Here is a 21304-nt window from a genome sequence, read left to right as displayed (position 1 = left end):
TATAAATGAACTTTCCCTGGATATGGAATACCAGTGAAGTCCTGCTCAGACCTAAACTGTTTCTTTTCAGTAATAGAGGGATCCATAAAGGTTAAGGGAAGGAAACGTGACAAAAGGTAATCCAGTTTTCCATATTGGAAGTTGGACGTAGAGCTAATAGCTTCACGCTAACTAAAATTGTGATGAAACCTACAGAGCAGTCTCGGAATGATGGACATAATGGAAAATAACCTATATAGAGGATAAGGCATAAAGATTTGATGAGCCACATGAAGCGTAACAACTTTGATTAAACAGGAAAAACAAATAAAATGTATTCGATATCACCTAAAGAAATAAGACGTCGAATAAATGATATCACTTAGGAAAAAGACGCGGAATAAATTATCAAAACTAATAGTTCCACATAATTGTCACGGATGTATCTGTAATGAAATAAATTCAACTTTTGGTATTCCGTCCGTGTTTTATTTCTTTCAGTTTAACTTGAGTTTCAGACGCGCACCGACTGCGTTCATTATCATCATCAGACAGTACGTTAAAATAAAAGAAACAAAACATAATGGAATATCTAGCATTGAATTTATTTAGTTACAGAAATAATAGAGTTTGTTATTACTTGATCAGCGAATGGGTGCGGGCGCCCGGTTTTGGAACTAAAATACAAACAACAGTGTTTCTAACCAGATTACTTGTAATTAATGTACCACAGTTATTTTTGTCCTGTTCATAATAAACCACTTCACGCATATGTTCAAGTTAAGGCAAACACTGTTTCAAAAACTATGTAAGTTATTTCCAGAACATTTTAAATTACTTGCAAACAAAGTACATACAACCTCCATATTAATTTGGCAATAACTTGCGAATAAACTAACCTCAGTGTTGTACAAAGAAACAATAAGAATTTCGTAGCATTCGAGTGTATGGAATTCCTACTTCTCCTATTAACAAAACCTCGAAGTTCATCTTTGTGAATCAAAGTTATATTTTGGCAACTGTGCTTTCATTGTTTAAAGCAAGTTTTCTTGTGTAGTTTTGAGATAAGACGTATTCGAAATTGAGACCAAATTGGACCATGTGATCTCCGATCAATTGTCTAAGCAGTATCTTGAGTAACAACATTATTTTGCATTTAAATTATTTTCGGATGTGCTGACGTCCGGTCAGAGAGAAACTGATAATCTTTGACTGCCACACTCCTAACCACCTCCGAAGGAGACTTTGATCCGCCCGTGATTGAGATGGTAGTTAAAGATAATTTTCTCTTATGTCTAACCTATCATTATTTAGTATGGTTTGGTAATTTAAAAATCCAGTATTTCTGCCATATTTTGAAAACATAAAGAAATATACCCAATGAAACATTGCGGGCGCTAGGGAAGCAATTAAAGTTTAAGTGGGGTACCTGACAATTGAATGAACTCAGTGAAATTCATAAAGAAAAAAGATAATTACGTATTAAAAAACGAAAACATACAAAACACATTTTCAAGGTACCTCTCCCAAGTTTCAAGATTATTTTGTGTGTGAAAACAGTTAGTAGAGTTGATTCTTTCCCACCTAAAACCTAGAGTCTGAAAGAAATTCAGACGGAGTTCAAGGGGAATTTATGTATTCATAAATAAAAGTTGTGAATTCATTATGCGTTGAAGCAATGATACTTACGCTTACATTACTCATACGCTGATGTTTTATCAATACTTTTATTCCACATTTACCAAAAGGCTGGATTTCGATAATCCTAAAAGAAAGATGCGTTGTAATCAGATTTTCCAAGTCAATCCCGAAAGGCAAGCTATCCAATAGCCCTTTAATGAAAATGATGGAAAAATTCTTCTTCACCTCTTTTTTTTTTCCCAAAGGGTTTATATTCATCAAAAAAAATGAAATGAAATTTCTTTAGTTTAACGTCCCATGATTATGCTCTGTATGCTAAAGGAGACAGATGACTAATGAAAGTGAAGGATTGTAAAATTAATTTTTGAGCTCTCATTGGGATTTCAACCCAGATCAACATACAGCAAAGACACATGCGCGAGCCAAGAGACCAACGAGAAGGACTTCCACAGTTCTCGAGTGGAAACGTGTCGGAATTCTTCCTTGGTTAAAACTCGAGAAAAAATTATTTGTCAACCAATAAACGTACACTTAAAACAAACACAAGAATCGCGAGCCTCAACCTGATTTAAACGTACAGTTACAAGGTATTGCGCAAGTCTCTAAGCCAGCGTTTCCCAACCGGTGTGCCGCGAGGAAATCGAAACAAAATTATTAATTCTATAGCAACCAAATTGCAAAACATAGGGAAAAATGTACATTTTAGTATTTCACATTAATATGAATTTCTACCATGGAAAAAATTACTGCAATTGTAATATATTATTCTACATCTATTACTGTGTAGCAGACAGTATTTCGGCTCGTACACATTTCCACGTTTAGCTGCTATGTTATGCTTCAATTGAGAGTCATATTAACACCGAGAAATAAAAGCATTTGTACGGTACGCGTCAAGTGAACGCTCGTAGAACACACTTTGGCACGTGAATGGCAGAACAACACTTTGTTCAACAGCTGTGTTTTGACTTAGACGCATCGCAAGCTGTGTGATTGCAATAATATGCACCGGTTTTGGTTAAAACAGCAAAGTTAAAAGTACAAGACATTTGTTTGTTTGTTTGTTCGTTCGTTATTTAGTGATCTTCGTTCTTAGTGAAAGGTTGGATCCAGTTTTCGAAAAAGAAAGCGTATTTTTAGAAATCTGCGTTCTGTATTTCATTGCATTTGTTTTCTATTTTAAAATTACAATAACAAATAAGCACAATGAATTAGCATAGGGGAAAACCAGTAATCGAGCTTTCATCTCTGTGGAGGAGGAGATCAGTAATCACAGAAAAAAATTACCACGGTATTTTATATTTGCAAATAATAATAATAATATCTATGAGTGTGCCGCGAGAATTCAAGTTACACCCGTAGTGTGCCGCAAGTTGAAAAAGGTTGGGAAACGCTGCTCTAAGCTATCAATCCTACATTAATCTTTTAGTCATTGGCATCATCATTCCTGCGTTTTACAGGTTGCACCTGTTCTGTAATGAAATCGAATAAAATGTGATCAATTTTTATACACATTTACGTGCTATGTTGTTTTTAAATTGCTAATTTCCGTGTATATGTTATACACAATACATCTGCATTATTGCAGGAATGATGAACCATTCCTGCATTCAATAACTACTATATAGTTTATAGCGTTCTTATTAAGCTCAAAGAAATAGGCTTCTTAATAACATGTAAACTGCAATTTTCACTGCAGAGTGACGCTCTCCGCTCCCCTATCCCACCGCGCTTACCTAGAAACTGTTGTAAACACAACAAAAGCGCCATCCTCCAAAAACGGCACTAATATCCTGGTCAGGTAATAACAGATATAAGTAGATGTATGTTTGCAATTGTAAAAATAAGAAAATCACGTAGAGGGAGGTCGGACAAAGCGGATAACTTAGTGTATTTGCCACTATTGTGGAGTAAGTAAGCAAGCTATCAACTAAATATTGACAAGACGATTCCTTTGGACATCACTTACTGAAACAGAAGACATTAAAATTCTTGAGGGAACGAATACAGGTTGGTAACACAAAATTCAAATCTGTTGCATTTTATCACTTTCCAAAACCACCTGGGCAAAGTGAACAATGCTTTTATGATAAACTAAAACATAAAGAATACAAAGAAAATTTAGCAGAAAATACCATAACATACTTCGTTTAAATGTAATGCAATTTGAAAATTAATGTAGCACAAACACAATAGACCCTATATCGATTTCACTAGATTATTATTATCCATGCCTTGGATTATTCGTATTCTGTAACAACTTTATATTTTTTTCCAAAAATAACAGATTACAACGAACTAGTTTGCACTTCCATTTTAATTTCAATATTTATGACACAGATCACAAAAGTAGGGCCCAAAGCCATTGTACGATGTGCATCCTTCATGTGCCCATGCTTCACAATCGCCACGTTGGAGCCAGCCTTCAAAAGGAGCGTTAGCAAATTTCCCTGCACAAACGAAATAGTAATAGTCTTTCTTCTTGTTTTCAGTCACTTTTTTATACTTTGCTCGAACAGAATCTTGAAACAATGATTTTCTCTTTATATTGTTGAGTCTTCTCTTGAAATGTTTCATGTTCTGAGGTGCTCTGATTGGAGTGGAAGTGAGGACCTCTGACTGTTGGCAACTTCTGCACTTTCTAGTACCTGCTTCCGGCTTTGTCAAAGGTTTTATGTCCATAGGTGAAACTGTTCGCGTAGGCCCAGTTGATTCATTAGGAATGCAACGGGAACTAACTTGAACGCCTATCCGCTTTGCCCTATTCACTTTGCCCGGCTAAGTCCATTTTTGTTCAAACATCTACGGGATTCTTATTAACATCATTCATGAGCAAGAGGATTACAAGTTCATACATCAGTGCAACTTACAGGACAAACACCAAAATTATTTAAAAGAAAATTAATAATAGCTTGATATATAAGAACTTGCCTTAATTTTTTTTTTTTTCGAACACGCCTTTTTCCGTTTTTCTCACACCATGTGTCTCATACCACGACCAGAACAAAGATTGCACTGACAAATGGAAGTCACCTTCCTAGCTTCTCACGTACTACTCGCTTGACGCGCTAGTGTATGCAACTAAGTAATTATTAACATTATTCTCTTTGCCCGGGTTATTTGCTTTACCCGACTTTCCTCTATCCTAAATTTTACTGAGTTTGGTCCCGTGTAATACGAGGACTGCTGGACAAGTTTCTGCAAACGACTACTTACAATAGCGCTGATGTTCCGCGTCCTTGTGTTTTCTCTGGGTTCTTTTGTTTCCCCCTACATTCTCATTCCATCAATTCCTTTCAGAATCATTTACTTTCATTAATCATTCGTCTTATCGTACAGAGCATAACTGTGAGTAAAACTAAATGATTTTTACAAGACTGAGTAGTATTTCAGCTTCCACTCAGGGGGTAAAAATGGATCCGAAAAGGTAAGGGATGCATGACGTCACGCCGTCCCCCGTGCCTTTCTTTCCCCATTGTATTTTTAGGAAGTGGAGGGATGCCATAGATTTTTTGGAAGTGGAGGAAAGGCGTTCCACTGCGTTCTCGCTAACTTTAACCCCCCCCCCCCCCCTTGTTCCACTTCAATGTTGGTCCCGCCCTTTATAATGTGTATGTTTCGTAAGAGCATAAGGAAAGTCAATTTTTTCATAAGGACAAATACAATTTTTTTATCACTAAATGATTCTCCTTTTAGCAATTCATTCTAAAGAGTTCTGTGGAGGAATTCCGAATAAAAGTATAAAGATCTACGTTACTGAGAAGTTAATGTAGCATGTAAAGACGTGAGGTTCGCCATATAGCTCTTCCTATTGACTGGTGAGTGGTCACCTCATTGCCTGTCACCATTATTGTTTTACATTTCTTGGTAGGTAGTGCACTACTTTATTCGAATAAACTGCCATCTCATGTGTCCTTAGAGTGGTGATTAAACGCAGAGAAATCGTGATTCAATTTCATTGAGAATTTAACCCTGTGATTTTCCATTCACTGAAGTAGTGATTTTTGTAGGCTGTTAAAGGTAGATAATAAAAGTACCATGGTATACCATGGTAAAGTACCGTGGTATTTAAAAGTACCATTTTGAATTGTGAGGTTTCATTTATTAGACAAGTGTCGGGAACATTCATGATTTTATTTTTAGTTCTCGTGAAATTTTTATCAAAATAGAACATCTTTTTTCAAACTGAATGGAAAGCCTTCATATAGTGCAACCTTAGTAAACAATAGGGTCTAAGTTCATTTTTAATAAGTTACAATTGGTCTTAGATTGGATTGGATTGGACTTGAGCTGAGCGTTCCGTTCAACAGCGAGACTATACAAGACGTGGACGTGGGGTCCGAACCACATGAGCTCCCGCTGGCAATCGAACTTGGGTCTCCCACTCCAAAGGCTCGTGCGCTATTCACATGGCCACGAAGGAGCATTGGTCTTAGAATGAAGTTTCGTACACATATGTTTGTTTAAAGACCACAACATGTGAGTGCAATTCGGTTTATATAGCAGATGTAAATGCAACGGAAGGAAATCTCAAAATATCCCGGAGCCTATGCCATTGCTTGTGTCTAATTATGAATGAACTGGGTTAATGCGAGGCTTCCGCACCAAGATCAGTACAAAACAACACGCACACTGAGAGTTTTTACCCATTGAATAGATGTTCAAACAAACGAATACAAAGGAAGTGAATGAATAGCCAGTCGGCCGGGTCAGCTGCATGCTTCACTGGTTGACCGCACCTGAGTGCTCCACTCCGCATTTATTTTGCATGCGTGAAAAGGATCTTTCCGGAAACAATGGTTACGTGTTGACCTTGACATTTAATTTTTAAATATTCATATAAATTTAGTTTCATAACATTTGAAGTGTGTAGTTAGAAGATTCGACCTTGTGTGTGTTTGATAATATTTATACAGGGTGTCCGGTGAGGAAAGTCGAAGATTTTTTGAGGTGATAGAAGAGGTCATTCTAAGAAAAAATGCTTATGTGAACATAGGGTCTATTCCCCCTCGTTCCAGAGATAGGGTGGGGGTAACTTTTTGCAACTTGCAATTACCGATTTTCGTTTGAAACATTCTAGCACACCCTGTATTAGAGGTTATGTTATATATTATACCTCGTTTGAAAGCTAATGAAACAGGCTTGCAGATGGTATACAGATTGTCCCAATACTGCATACAAGAGGGAAATAACGGAGGGACATTTTTCGAATTTCCCTATAAAATTCCCTTTTAAAAACAATTTTGCACTGTTCTTGAGTGGAAACACTGTCGCTACAGGAACACGATCTGATTATTCAAAAATGATACTGTATACCAAAGATCCAGGTGAGGTGTCAAGCTTTTAGCTTCATTAGAAGCCGTAAAAAATACAATTTACTCTAAAACCTAACAATTTACTCTAATAACGTAACAATGTTCTAGTTTTCCATAGATGACAATGGTTACGAATATTAATAAACGAGTGTTTTTATTCAAATATTGATAAACGAATGTTTTTATGCAAAATTGGAAATACAATACTATTCCCTAACATACGAAAGCTCTACATTTCTATGCGGAAACACTAATTACAATTTTACACAACAGATGGCAGTGAAACAAAACCCACGTGAATATAAGTTTTCGTACAACATACTAGACCAAAATGTCCATTGCAATAGGGTTGTCGAAATCATAAATAATTATTTCTAATACATAAATAATAGTTACCTCTAATGCATACAAATAGAGACGTAACCCTACTAGCGTCAACCTTCAACGTAATTATTTTGCGCGTGCAACAAATGTTCAAAGATATCACCATCCTCCTGAATTCGCTTTACAGTGCGCGTCAGTACATGCAGTTTTGCCCGATAGATGTCTTCTCGGCGCTCTTTGACGGTGTCGAATGCCTCCAGAATGATCTGAATTAACTCTTCTCATGAGTTGGCCTTTCATCTGTATACAACGTCCTTCAACCACCCCCACAAGCAAAAAACCAAAGGTGTAAGATCTGGGGAGCGGGGCGGCCAGTGAATAATCGACCTCCGTTCTCCGCAACCCATCCACCGATGAGGAAATTGGAGTCAAGATATTGACATACAGCTTGAGTTGCATGAGACGGAGCCCCCATCGTGCTGGAAGTACATGGACGCCCAAGTTTGAAGAGTCACATCTTCCAGTAGTACTGGTAATTCATGGCGCAGGAAATGCAAATAATTATCACTGGTCAAACGCTGGGGCAGAAAAAAGGGACTAATGATCTGATCACAGATAATCCCTGTCCAAACATTTACAGAATATCATTCTGTATTCTGTGTGTCCAACTGTGATTGCCCTATGATTTTCGTCACTCCAACGATGCCAGTTGTGGGTGTTGTTTATCCCAATCCTGGTGAAAGTGGCCTCATAAGTAAACAAGATGAATGGCAAAACGTGAGAATGCTCCTGTACCCATTTGGAGAAACCAACACATAGTTCACTGTCCTGGATGGAGATGATGTACTCTTTGGACATGGAACGGATGCCTTCTCTTCGCATTACTTCATGTACCTACGTACGTGGAAGTACAAGTTGATTAGCAAGTCTCCTAATGTTGGTTGTTGGACTCCGCTGTCCAGCCTGAATAACGTTGTCTTCTTGTTGAGAGGTGTATTTTGAGGCTCGTTCAGATGATAGCTTTTACCAGTTTCCCGCAGTTTCGTATACACGTATGTAAAGACCCTTGCAGGAGAGACTCTGCGGGATGGAAATTTTCGCTGGTGTTCTTCCATCGCACCATTGGCATTACCATCACAAAACCCGTAGACGTATATCATATCTGCATATTCCTCATGGATGTATTGGAACGGCATTCTACTTCAACATTGTCAAACTTCTGCTATCACTTGCACACATGATACAAAAAATAACTAATAAAGGGCGCTTTCAAGTTAATAATTTGCGGTGCGCCGTTTACAGCAGAAAAAAATCCAAAATTTCCATTTCGAGGGAATTGAGCATAACAGTGGCAACGTCTCTGTTGGGGGTACCTGAGACAAGCAAAATGTTTGTGTGCATTAGAAGTAGTTACTTATGATTTCGACACTTCTATTCAGTGGACATTCTTTTGCAGTGTGTTGTACGAAAATTCAAGTGGGTTTTGTTTCACTGCCATCTGTTGTTCAGAAGTGTAATTAGTGTTCCTGCATAGAAATGTAGAGCTCTCGTATAATAGGAAAGAGTATTGTATTTCATATTTTGCATAAAAACATTCGTTTATTACTATTCGTAACCATTGCCATCTATGGAACTCTAGAATATTGTTATGTTATTAAAGTAAGGAGTTAGGTTTTTTACGGCTTCTAATGAAGCTAAAAACTTGAAACCTCACCTGGACCTTTGGTATACAGTATCATTGTCACCTAACCAGATACTGTTCCTGTAGCAAGAGTGTTTCCACTCAAGAACAGTGCAAAATAGTTTTAAAAGGGAATTTTATAGGGAAATTCGAAAAATTTCCCTCCGTTACTTACCTGTTGTATGCAGTACTGGGACAATCTGTATACCATCCGCAAGCCTGTTTCATTAGCTTTCAAACGAGGTATAATATGTAACATAACCTCAAATACAGGGTGTGCTAGAATGTTTCAAACGAAAATCGGTAATTGCAAGTTGCAAAAAGTTACCCCAACCATGTTCACATAAGCATTTTTGCTTAGAATGACCTCCCCTTATCACCTCCCAAAATCTTCGACTTTCCTCACCGGATACCCTGTATAAGGTAAACCGAGAACCAGAACTGGGTATTAAAAATTTTATTTGCAAAAGAAACAAACAAAAACTTACTCTAACCTGTTTCTGGTAGGATAATTTCTCGTTTGTCTTGAAAAGTCAGAAAATGAAAAACTGAAAATCACTCCTAAATGTAGTAGCAATAAACACCGAGTAGCGCCCAGTTCTATATTATTTGCTTCGACAATTAATTACTCTGTTGGCGAGGCTAGTGTATAGCTTAATGATTATCATGTTAACTTTTGGTACGCATCCCCCTGAGATCAAGATTACAGGGCATAGTGAAGCAGAGTTTACAGGATTTTTTTTTTTTCATTTATTTACTAAATACGACTACTTTCGAGAGTCTTGATTTTTCGCAACTTTTTTTTTAGTCAATGCTAGTTCCTTCTGTGCTGTTTTCCGCAAACCTCTCGTGTTTCGTGCTTCAAAACTTATTTAGAAAAGCTGTAAATATTACTTGAGTAGAAATTTTGCCTCATTGCATTTTGTACCTAACACAATATCATTGATTTGTGCAGAAACAGTATTTCATTACAAGAAGTAACTACGTCACCACCATGACATACTTGAGCAGCCATATACTTGCTTTTCGTGTATGTAATTGGTATGGACAGAAAAAGTAATTAAAATTCGTAATAATGTTTAAACAGAACGTTGCTGTTTCTATTACCAACACCAACTAAACTTCCATAGTGAAGCAATGGACAGAGATAACTGAAAGCAGCTGGAAACTCGGACGTTTTTTGTTTGGATGCGGAAACTCACTGCAAAAGTCTTCATACGAGAGTAGTCTGTGGATTGACCAAGGAACTTGCGGAGGAAAATGGCAGTTGTTACTTTTCGATGTTTATATTTTTGTATGAGAAAGTCGAATCTTTGTTCCAATTTTTTAAATCATAAAAATAGTTAAATACGTTGGACTATTATTTAAGCAATTAAATATGTTCTGTTCGAGTTAAATTTGGTGTTGAATGAAATAGAATCTTCCAACTTATCCCAGTTTGAAAGATTTCAAGTTTGGATTTGACCTTTATTTGTCATTACTTAAAAAAAAAAAAATCCAAAAAATATCTTCTAGTCGAGAATGAATCTATCGTATTAGAATAAATACGTAGCATTGCTGGAATAAGCAAATACATAGAAAATAACATACAAGTTGAAGAAATCGTCGTTCAGTAACTAGGCTATACACATAAAAATGTAATACTTATGATCTAGACATTTTATTATTTCTTGTTACGTGAACTCTCACAATGTTTTCGAATTGAATTAAACCATAGAGGACGTTGTTTCTTATGTAATGTATATTTCTCCATTCATGGTTATGGTGCGTAAGGAAGGCTAGTAAGTAGTCTTTCTCTCAATGGCTGTACGACCTTGGATCTGTGCGACGACTTGCTTTTGCAATACTAGTCTGTGATGTAATCTGCACGCCTTGCAAACGTTATGGATTTTCAGGATCTTGACGCAGTTCATGTCACTGATCAACATGCGTTGACTTTTCACAAGCAGGGCAGTGCAGTATAATTCCATCCAACAAAATGAGCAGAAAACGGTTTTTCAAAAACAGCTTAATGAAATACCTGTCGTGAGTTTAATTATGGAAATCATAAGGAAAATAGAGGTACTCATTCAAGTTGTCCAACAGAAGACAGGCTAAGTTACATAACGTTGAGAGAAATCCCGTAATTTTGCATTAATAAATATAGTCGGAGACATTTGATACCAGTTTTTAATAATAATAATAATAATAATAATAATAATAATAATAATAATAATAATAATAATAAAGGAAAAGAAGAATGAGCTTCTGATATTAAAACTTACTTAGAGTTATGATTAACCATCTAGTGCACATTTAACTGAGTGGCATGTGTTGAGCGCATCGGCTTCCAAAACCATTACTTCTAGCTTTCTAGACAGAAGTTAAATATAAAATTCAGATAACTTCACAGAGTTGCCTCATAATATTAGATGACATCAGGAATGAAAGCCAATACCAGGTACCATACATGAAAACACTATAGTTCACTGTTCACACAACTTAACTTCTGTCTAGAACCTGTACCATCTTTGATTTTTAGCCCATTGATTCATATGGGGAATTATTTTTCTGTGTTCTTTGAAATGAACTGAAAATTATTTAAAAGTTTGTTACCTCTAGAAAATTAAATTCTGTTATACATAATTTTAATATTTAATAATCAGATTTAAGTAGAATTACATTTATATATAATGTAAATTCATTTTCGAAACGTGATATTTAACTAGACTTGAAGAACAACTCAGTAATATTGCATGATTAAAATTCCAGTTCATTTCAGAGAAAACAGGAAAATCATTCTCCATGTAAATCAATGGGCTAAAAAACCAATGGTTGTGTAGGTATTCGAACACTATATACAGGGTGTATCAAAAAGGACCTTTACAGCTTTGAAAACTCATATTGATTTATTTATTTAGCTTACAAACATGGTTTTCGTGTCATTTTGTAGCAAAATACATTTCTTTAAACCTTATACCTAAAGTGGTTCAATGTGGATGGTGATGCGGAACACATCGCATCTGAAATCTCACTTGCTCTACGTCTTCAGACGTACAGGGACGACCTGAAGATTTGTTGTGTCTTACGAACACTTAGTTTCAATAACATATTTATGCCATTGATAAATAGTAGGCCTACTGGGAGGGTCTTTACCATACTTTGTACGAAAATTACATTGCACAGTTGTCGCAAACTTGGATTCTTCAAACCAAAACATACAGCTAACACGTTCGGGACCAGTAAAGGCGGCAGCCATTTTTGCTGCAACTGCTGTTAGCGCTTGCGGTGCTTTGTTTCTGAACGAATGTACTACATGAGTCAAACCTTGATATATTCTGCTACAAAGTGACTCCAAAACCATGTCTGTAAGATAAATGAATAAACCAATATGGGTTTTCAAAGTTATCAAGTCCTTTTAGATGTACGCTGTATATTCTCATTGTTCTTATTAAGATAACTTGAACATTGTCCTTCGCTACACATCCAACGCACTTTCGACACGGTCGTACAATACAACGGAGCACCAACTGTTAGCCCTCTTCGAAAATCAGATAGGTCGCCCATTTTATACTATCACTGTCTGCTCAGTTCACTATACGTTCTACTGCTTTTCACGTTGTACGGAGTTTGTGTAACGTTATTTATGATTCCTTTTGTTACATATATTGCCCACAATTCGAATTACTAGATAAGTCAACACGATTCAATACCTTAATTTTTACACTTAATTGCAAAAACTAACAATTGCATACTTTGGAAATTAAGCTTGTCAAATATATAGAACAACTAACTTTTATTCTCAAAACTCCATGAATAATAAATAATCTTTCTGTTGTCATAGCAACACGAAACAAACAATTATCTCTAGTTATAGCCACTACCATTACATGAATATCAATCTATCTCAACATATATATTTTACATTTTTTCTTCTTCTTCTCCACAACATATTGTACACTTGTAAGCACCGTTGCCCAAAATAGCTAGAATTAGAAATGAAAGTAATTCACAGATGTCAGATATACAATATCATTGTATTTGCTCTAACACACCAACAGCTGAGCGCTACGCTCACTGCCTGAACGTTGCCAGCCCAGATATCTGACGTGTTTCTAGCCCCAGATGTTTTCATTCAATCGATAAGGATCTGTAGAACGATCATGTACTTAAGCCAGTTGTGATAGCTACATTTGATAATTACATACTTTAGTAAGGTCGTAGTTCATTTAAAGTACTATGAAAACCTGAAAACAGATTAGTATTATGCCAGTAATTATAATAATAAAATTTGTGACTGATGAAAAGAATTATTACTCTTTTCCAACTTAACTTCGGAATTAATATGTTTAATATTTTAAAAAAATAAAGAAACAATCTCGATATTTACTATGGTATAGCCTGTGTCCTAAATAAGAATACACACCCATGTTCAAAATTATTGTCGCATGTCTATAAATATGTTGTTGTAGGAATATAATTTGATAACGAATTCGCCCGGTATTTCTTATAATGTTAGTATGTGTATAATCGGCCAAGACATATGTGGTAAATTTCATGTCAAAAGAGCAGTAAATAAGAACAACAAAACTTTCTTGTCTATTTAGCAACACTTTGTTTTACTCATTCTAATTTTCGTATTTATAATTCTTTTCCTATGAAATTTACCACAAATTTACATTTCCCGATTATACACGTAATATCAGTATTAAAAGTACCCTGCTAAATCATTATCAAATTATATTTTTCTTACAAGAAGACAGTTATAGATATGCGACAATCATTTTGGACATAAGTGTACATAAGTTGGATTAATAGATTTCAGTGTTAATCAGGTCGTTGTATCTAAGGAGATCGCTTGCTGTAGTTTGTGAATAAGTTTCTGCTAAGATAGTAAAAAGTTAATGAGAAAATATCTTAATGCTGTTAAGAGAAAATCTGTCCGAAATTCTTGGCAAATATAAAATGCATTGCTATTAACCAATAAACAACATCTTTGTATACTTATACGTATATAGGTGACAAGTAACTTCATTGTTCAACGTTTAGCGTTCGTCAATGACATCGTGTGTGGGCGAATGATATAATGGTGTGATTAGTGTTTTCGTGTGAATGGTGCGCTCCGAATAGTGAAGGAGAACTAAACAAAGACTTGTTTCCTAAAAATGCACTCTGAACAGCCAAAATAATCGTCCATCTATTTTGTAACTGTAGCTTTTGAGGGAAAGACGGACGATATCCACAAACTATACATATACGCACGAGAACTGCTACACACGGAGCTCTTTGGTATTACTACTCGAATGCCTCAAATTGAGTGTAATTTCCGAGCGTCCAGATTTTTACATGTAATTCATATCCTTTTGTTGAATTCACCGTCACCCTCACTATTCGGAACGCCTCATATTCAGAAAGTTGTTCAAGGTAAGTTGAAACGATATAAAATGCATTCCTCCACCGGATAGCATATGCCATTCTTCCACCACCGATTGTGCGTGATGTGACACCTACAAGCTCGGACGATGACTCGACATCGGAGTTTCTACTTTAGGGGTCACATAGAGGGGGGCCATAACATGCTTCCTGAAGCAGGTCACGTTTACCTTCACGTAGATAGCACCCGCACAAGAGAAAGTGCACCCCGACTAAAGTACCCGGCCACCACATGGGAAGTTCTTCTTGCATTGGCTGTCCCACTGCCCGTGGTGCAGTAGAAAATGGCTTGCTTTATTGATGTCTGGATATAGCTTTTGTCCATAGTTACGACTCACTGCCTCTTGTCACCTGCGAAGTACCGTTTATACCTTTTTCTGGCGTTGATGAACCTTTTTTGGATGTGCCAATACGTCAGAGCACGTCCGGATGGTTTATGTTGCAGCTCCTGTCCTAGGACTGGACAGTATTGATAGAGATACCATGTTGCGTGGCCAAACTGTATTATGGTGGGGATTCTCCTTCACCACCTCACAGCGAATAGCAGTGAGGCCGGCTGAGGTCTGTTTTGCGTTTTTCTGAGGCGTCCTTGTTCTTCTGGCTGGAATGTGACACGTCGGTCGCACAGTGGCTTTACTGATGCCCAAACCATGATCCTTGGAATCTTGAACCATCGCTGACAGGCTCCAGTACGCCTAAGAAAGTCCGCATATGTAGTCCTTCCAGTAATCCATGAGCTGCATAGCTATACCTGCACCAATCGCACTCTCCTGCTAACTGTTCATTCACCAGGCCTCACCTTACACACAGTCTAAATGGCTCAGCCTTGTGTCCATTTGACTCATCATAACGCAACAACACACTTGTTTCACCTTATCTTAAACAGACTTCTGTGTACACATACACAAATGAAATGAAAATTTTTACTTTAACATTTCATGATAAAAAGACAGATGGCAAACAGTGAATGATTATGAAAGAAGTCGTGGAATAGGAATGTAGGATGGAGGGGATAACGGACATACAAACATGTTGTTGTCCTGCGCTAAGAAGAGCATATAATTGTGGTTCGAACCATGGAACTCTGGCACAAGGAATGATCCATTTACACAAAAACCATTTTGCACCTAATCTGATACATTCTTGAAATAAGAGGTCCAGTAATCATACTTCGTGATGCTGACATCACAGCATCCATTCTGAGAGATAAATCTTTCACGGGACGATGAATGGTTACAATTTTTACTTTCCATTTACCTCACAATCTGTAAGATAGTTGATCACAGACACTGGACGCGTTGGCCCAACTGATTTGTTCCAACATGCATGTATACCTTCATAGATTAAGGTCAGGGCTCTCAACAGACTAGTTTAGTCATCGAACATTTTTGTTCACATACCATTACATACTAATCGCTTCGACAGCTTGTTATCTACTTGGAAGTAGTACAGGCCAATATCACAAAACGTCATCAGTAAGGAAGCATTGCTAGTCCTTTAATAGTTATACCTTCCATACTTCAGTGTTGATATTTTGCAGTTGTTATTTAATTATCTTTACTTCTTATTTATATCTTACTTGCGAAGATATTTCTCCAACGAAGTTCGACTTCAGGAACTTTAACAGATTACATATGAAGAGTTTTTATTAACTAGATTCTATATATCATCATCATCATCATCATCATCATAGATATTCTGCCACTATTGGCAGATTACTTGCTGTAATTGAGAAGCTTCCATTCTTCACGGTCTTCCGCTAACCTCTTCGTCTTCACTTACGATTTTTCTGTTTTAATATTCTCCATTAATTGTATTCTCCTTCACCCCTCCCTCTTTCCTGCCACCATACCCTCTAACACGTCCCTCATGATACAGTTCCTTCTTATCCAATGTCCGTACCAGTTTGTATTCCTCTTCTTAATAATAGTATCAAAAATCGTTCTTTTCTCCTCTATCATTTCTAACATCCTCTCATTCGTTTTCCGCTCGACCCAGCTAATTCGCCCCATTCTTCTCCACACCCACATTCCGAAAGCTTCCAATCGTTTCTCATCGTTTTTGCGTAATGTCCATGCTTCTGATACATACAGTACAATAATCCGCACGAAGTATTTTATGAGTCTTTTTCTCAACTCTTTATTCAAGGTCCCACAACATAGTATTTTCTTCCTTCTAAAGGCTTCCTTCGCCACCCCTATCCTTGCTTTTATTTCGCCATCCCTGTCCTTGCTTTTATTCCACGTTCACATTTCATACCTATACTACCTACATATCGAAAACTAGTCATCTGTTCTGTTTTCTTCCCTCCTACTTCTATATTTGACACAGACCCCTTCGTTCCAATCACTATGGCTTTTGTTTTTCTAGCATTTATTTTCATCCCATATTCTTCACATCTCTTCCTCAAGTTTTCTAACATCTTACTGGTTCTATAAAAATGTTTTCAATTTCGAGCTAAGTGCAGGTATAATTATTTCGGCAAATAAGTAATAAAATGTCAGTTATAATGTCGTCTAGTAACGAATGAGATAATAAACATGAATTACGTACTTTTTTAATCATCACTCGCAGTCTATATTGTATGTTTCTTTCCTCAATTATCGTAAAAGTTTTTATAATTATGCCTGTTTTCCTTAGATTATTCGTGTTCTTGGCTACGGTTTTACAAGTAGGAAAGCTATAGTGGTCATTTCGTGAAAAGCAAAACCGTTTCCTAGAATATTGTACCGTTAACTTAATGGATTTATTTCCGATCATCGTTTCGACAGTGGTGCTTCTGGTTTTCGTTAAGTATAGCTGAGCTTGTGATTATCGGATAGATACTTCGAAATCAGGAACTAAAAAAGAAAACCAATCATATAATGAGAAAGTGGCTGTATTTTGATTTTAAACAAATTTTAAAAATTGTTACGCGTTACATACCTGAAGTGTTTCTAAAACCACTTATATTGTGTTATGTTTTAACTTGTAATAATGATTGTTATAAGTAAAAATTGTATGAGTAAATCAAGTATTCTAGAAATTTTTCATGAATTCTTCATTAAATAATTCACTGTTTCGCATTAGAAGTATTATTGATTGTTGTTAATTTTGTGCTTTTGTGTTGAAATAATAAAAATACATAAAGTTGTAAAAAATTTTGCAGCACTAAAAACTTTTCAAAATGCCAAACATTTACTTCGCAAGACATTTTACATTCAAATTGAAAGTAAAAGTTAAATATTGTTATTAATTGTAATGATTCCAGTGTAAATTGGTTTCGCTGGTTGTATTCGGAGTTTATATAGGCGAAAGAATCCATCGATTGGTCTTTGCATCCTAAATTTTTGACGTTGGCCCTTTCGAACCTGTCACAAAATTTTAAAATTTGAAATTTTATCACGAATTGTGTAACCTATTTATAATCGTTATTTGTTGGATCTGCTGAAGTATTAGTAATTAGAGCAAGTAACCAAATTAAAATGTGTATGTTAGTCTATTAGCTGATAATATTTTTTCTCTTTTCAGATAAGTCGGCAGTCGATAGACGCTTGTAAAGATTATTTTCGAGATGATCTTTTGAAGACTGATTGGCAGCTTATGGTCGAGCTTAAGAAATTATTTCAGATTCTATAATACACATCACATGCATAGGAGTGGCTAGATGTTGATAGTCCTTATCTTGAAACAAACAGAAATTAGTACCATTACCAAGTGTTAAAAAAAAATGTATTATTTTTGTGAAGCCACTCTGTGGTACATAATCAGTGACTGAATATTAACCAGGCATTGTCAGACATTTTTGGAAAGCGATCCAATTTATCTTGAGTAGTAGTCTGATTGTATTAAATTTATTGCGTGCGAAACTGGGTCGAAAAAAAAAAGAAAAGAAAAAAACTATAGAACAACAACATAGCAACATCTACGTACATGTGTTCACTATCAGCATTATTGTTATATGTTGCTTGAGTAAATTTATTTTTAAATTAGTGTGAACATTTTTATTTATCCCCTTTATGAAAATGAAAAAGAAAACAGTTCTTTCATAGGTAAGAATCTAGATTTCAGCTAAAAATAAAAATATGTATATCAGCTGTTAGATTATCTCCGTATTAATGCAGCGTATATACGTTTAAACGTTTATGGATTATACTTCAATAATAACTATAAAAAATAATTGAAAATTGTTAATCAATTAAGGCAAAGAAATGTCTGGTTTTCTTTCTTGTTACCTTCTTTGATTAACCTTTTAACAATTACGCCTCTTTAATTGGTAGTAGGTTGTTGTACCTACTGTATATGCTTTTTAAATTGTACTGCATTGAGATATCAAACAACTATGGTCTAAAAAAATGATCATACACAATTTAAACATTTGCAGTTATCTTTTTTGGATGTTGATTTATTATCTCCATGAAAATTGGAAAGACTGACCTCTTAAATAGTATAATATTTAGTATAATTTTTGGAGCTACTTTTCAGCAATTTCTTACAAATATACTCCACATTGTGTGTTCCTTAAAAAAAAAATCTTATGCAGATCCTTTGAAGATAGAGCTGTCACGTTAAAAACTTTGAGAATTGGTATTCCCAGTAAGTATTTTCGTTGAACAAAGTTATTATTTTGTAGTCTGTCGACTTTTCCGTTCCGTACGCAACAGTAAGCATATATTAATGAGAAACCAGACAATATTAAAAAAATTAAGTTCAGTGTTCACGTTTTGTATGTAAAGAATTAAGTGCTAAAATGCAAAATATCGCTGTACAGTAAAATGAAGAAATTTTATCTGTAAATTAATAATTACTTAATTGTAAAAAAAAAAAATAGTATTTAACGAATTAAAATAAATACCGCGAAACTGGAAGTTGGTAGACTAAGATATTTTTCTCTTGGTATGTCTGCTATGTGACTGAAGATAGTGTTTTATCATAAAGTGTGGACGAGTGTGAATGCATTTAAATGTATGTAAGTGGGTAAGAAAGTATTTTTGTGTGTTTGTATGAAAGATGAGAAAGGGATTTTCATTTTGAGTGATAAATATATATTGATAACTATAATTTTGATGGTGCAAGTTGATGGATAGCACTGTGTAAACCATTCTGTGATTACAGTCTTGGTGTGGAAGTTATATGCGCAAGTGAATCTTATGTAAATGGATCGAAATAAAATTTCTTGGAAGCAAATTTCATGTTTCTGAATTCGTTACTTTTATCCTTTTTTATTTCCAAATTTTATTATGTATGGAAACTCCATCAACATTACTTAATCATACCTCAACTATAAGAGTGGCGTGGTCACACAGTCTAAAGACCTGTCTTTCACGGGCTCGAACCCCGCTGAGAGAACGGATATTAGGTATTGTTCTTCTACCTAAAAGTTGTGACTATACAGACTGAATATTACGCAAAATGCAAACTTAATGTTATAAATACGATAAAAATGAACATGATGAAGTACATCCTGTAAACCTTTGCTTTAATTTCAGAAGACTTTTTGTTTTGTCTATTTATTTTAGTAATGTTGCCTGTATTATTACCTATTCTTTGCATTTTCTTCAAATCAGTATTTCATTGACGTAACTTCGCAGATCTTCTTTGAAGAAAAGCTTGTTACTTCTGAGAAATTTAAAATAAAAAAGTAACGTATGCCAAGTCAGTGTTAATGTTGCTTTAAAAAAATTAAAAATCTTCCAACCGAATTGGATAAACGTGTTCTTCCTCGCTTTTAATATGCCCCAATAACAGTTTTAAGTGTTGTATTATCAAAGCCACAACTTATGAACATAATTGGCAGTTTGAAAAAGTGCCCTAGTGTGTGCAATCGCAATAAATAATCCCTTGTGGTATACAGACCAAATGTATTAAATTAAAACTGATTTAATAAGTTTTATATTCACGTGACCCAATAATTACTTTCTTCAGACTGCTCTGTGTAAAGTATAGAAAAAGTTTGGAGTACTATATGAAGATATACATGGCTTATTTATTAGATGTACACGAAAATATTTTTTCCTTTCTTTAAAAGACGTTCTCTACAAATAGGACAAGATGTTTTTAGGTTGTTCGTACAGAGATTGGTTCATTTATATTGAGCCGAATTTGACCAGGAAATGCAGTGTTTGCACCACCGGTTGTGTTCGATCTACAGGCCACCTCTACTGACTTGGCCGGCATCTGAGTTTCCACTACAGGTGACTGGGTTGCAGCTGGACAATGGGTATTGAGTCCAATCCTCTTTATAGGCTTTCCAAAGGTTAGAGACGACGCGGTCTCGACGATGGGACAGGTGCCACTTGAGGACTCCGAAATGACAATAGTCCTTTTAGTTGGCGTCTATGACGGCTGACAGAGATGTCAGAGAAGGAAATTGCCGAAATTCTAGTTTCCTGTATCCAGCGATGTTTTCGCTGTATGGCTGGATGCCTTATCTTGGTACAGTTCAACCTGGTTCACGTCTTGTCCGTACAATGCTGGAATTTCATGCTAGTACATTTCAGTCAGGACATGTAGAACGCAGCATTGATTTTGACGTTTTATTCCACCTTTCAGAGGCGCAATCTGCCCCTATACGAGAAACCGGCCACAATCATGAACCCTTTTGGGAACTCTCTGCGCACTGGCGAAAGAACATGCGTCGTTCCTTGGCGCCAACAGGTCTGTATGTAATGACACGAACTTTACCACAGTCTGTGAGGTAAATCCACGTCTTATCAGGGTAACAACAAACTTCCATCAATCACCACCATGATTACGTTAATACAGCTTCATTCAGTTCCTTTTTCGCTCTGCCACATCGACATGGTGTCAGGGCGTACACACTGCTCTTGCGAACGACCGTGAGGCGTAAATCACTTTGAATGGCGCGGCTGATCGTCGCATGCGATTTGCAGCATCTGCTGGCCGTCACATGCCGTGTGGGGATTTTCGGAGGTCGCCATACACTGAGCCACACGCAATAGCGGGGGTGCTA

At 36.1% G+C, this 21304-nt stretch overlaps 1 protein-coding gene across 1 annotated transcript in view; it reads left to right on the top strand.

Moving 5' to 3' along the window:
- eIF5B (eukaryotic translation initiation factor 5B) overlaps positions 1-19518 on the top strand; it is a 377721-nt gene extending 358203 nt beyond the window's left edge. The window contains exon 22 of the mRNA XM_081752175.1: positions 17863-19518. Coding sequence (XP_081608301.1) covers positions 17863-17970 — 108 coding nt within the window. The 3' untranslated portion in view covers positions 17971-19518. The remainder of the gene's footprint in view (positions 1-17862) is intronic.
- The last annotated feature ends 1786 nt before the right edge of the window (positions 19519-21304 follow it).

The sequence above is a fragment of the Thermobia domestica genome, chromosome 3, assembly GCF_964235325.1.
Source record: "Thermobia domestica chromosome 3, izTheDome1.hap1.1, whole genome shotgun sequence".
NCBI classification, from domain to species: domain Eukaryota; kingdom Metazoa; phylum Arthropoda; class Insecta; order Zygentoma; family Lepismatidae; genus Thermobia; species Thermobia domestica.
Note: the sequence above shows the minus strand (reverse complement) of the source record. Positions and strands in the feature narration are given on the sequence as shown.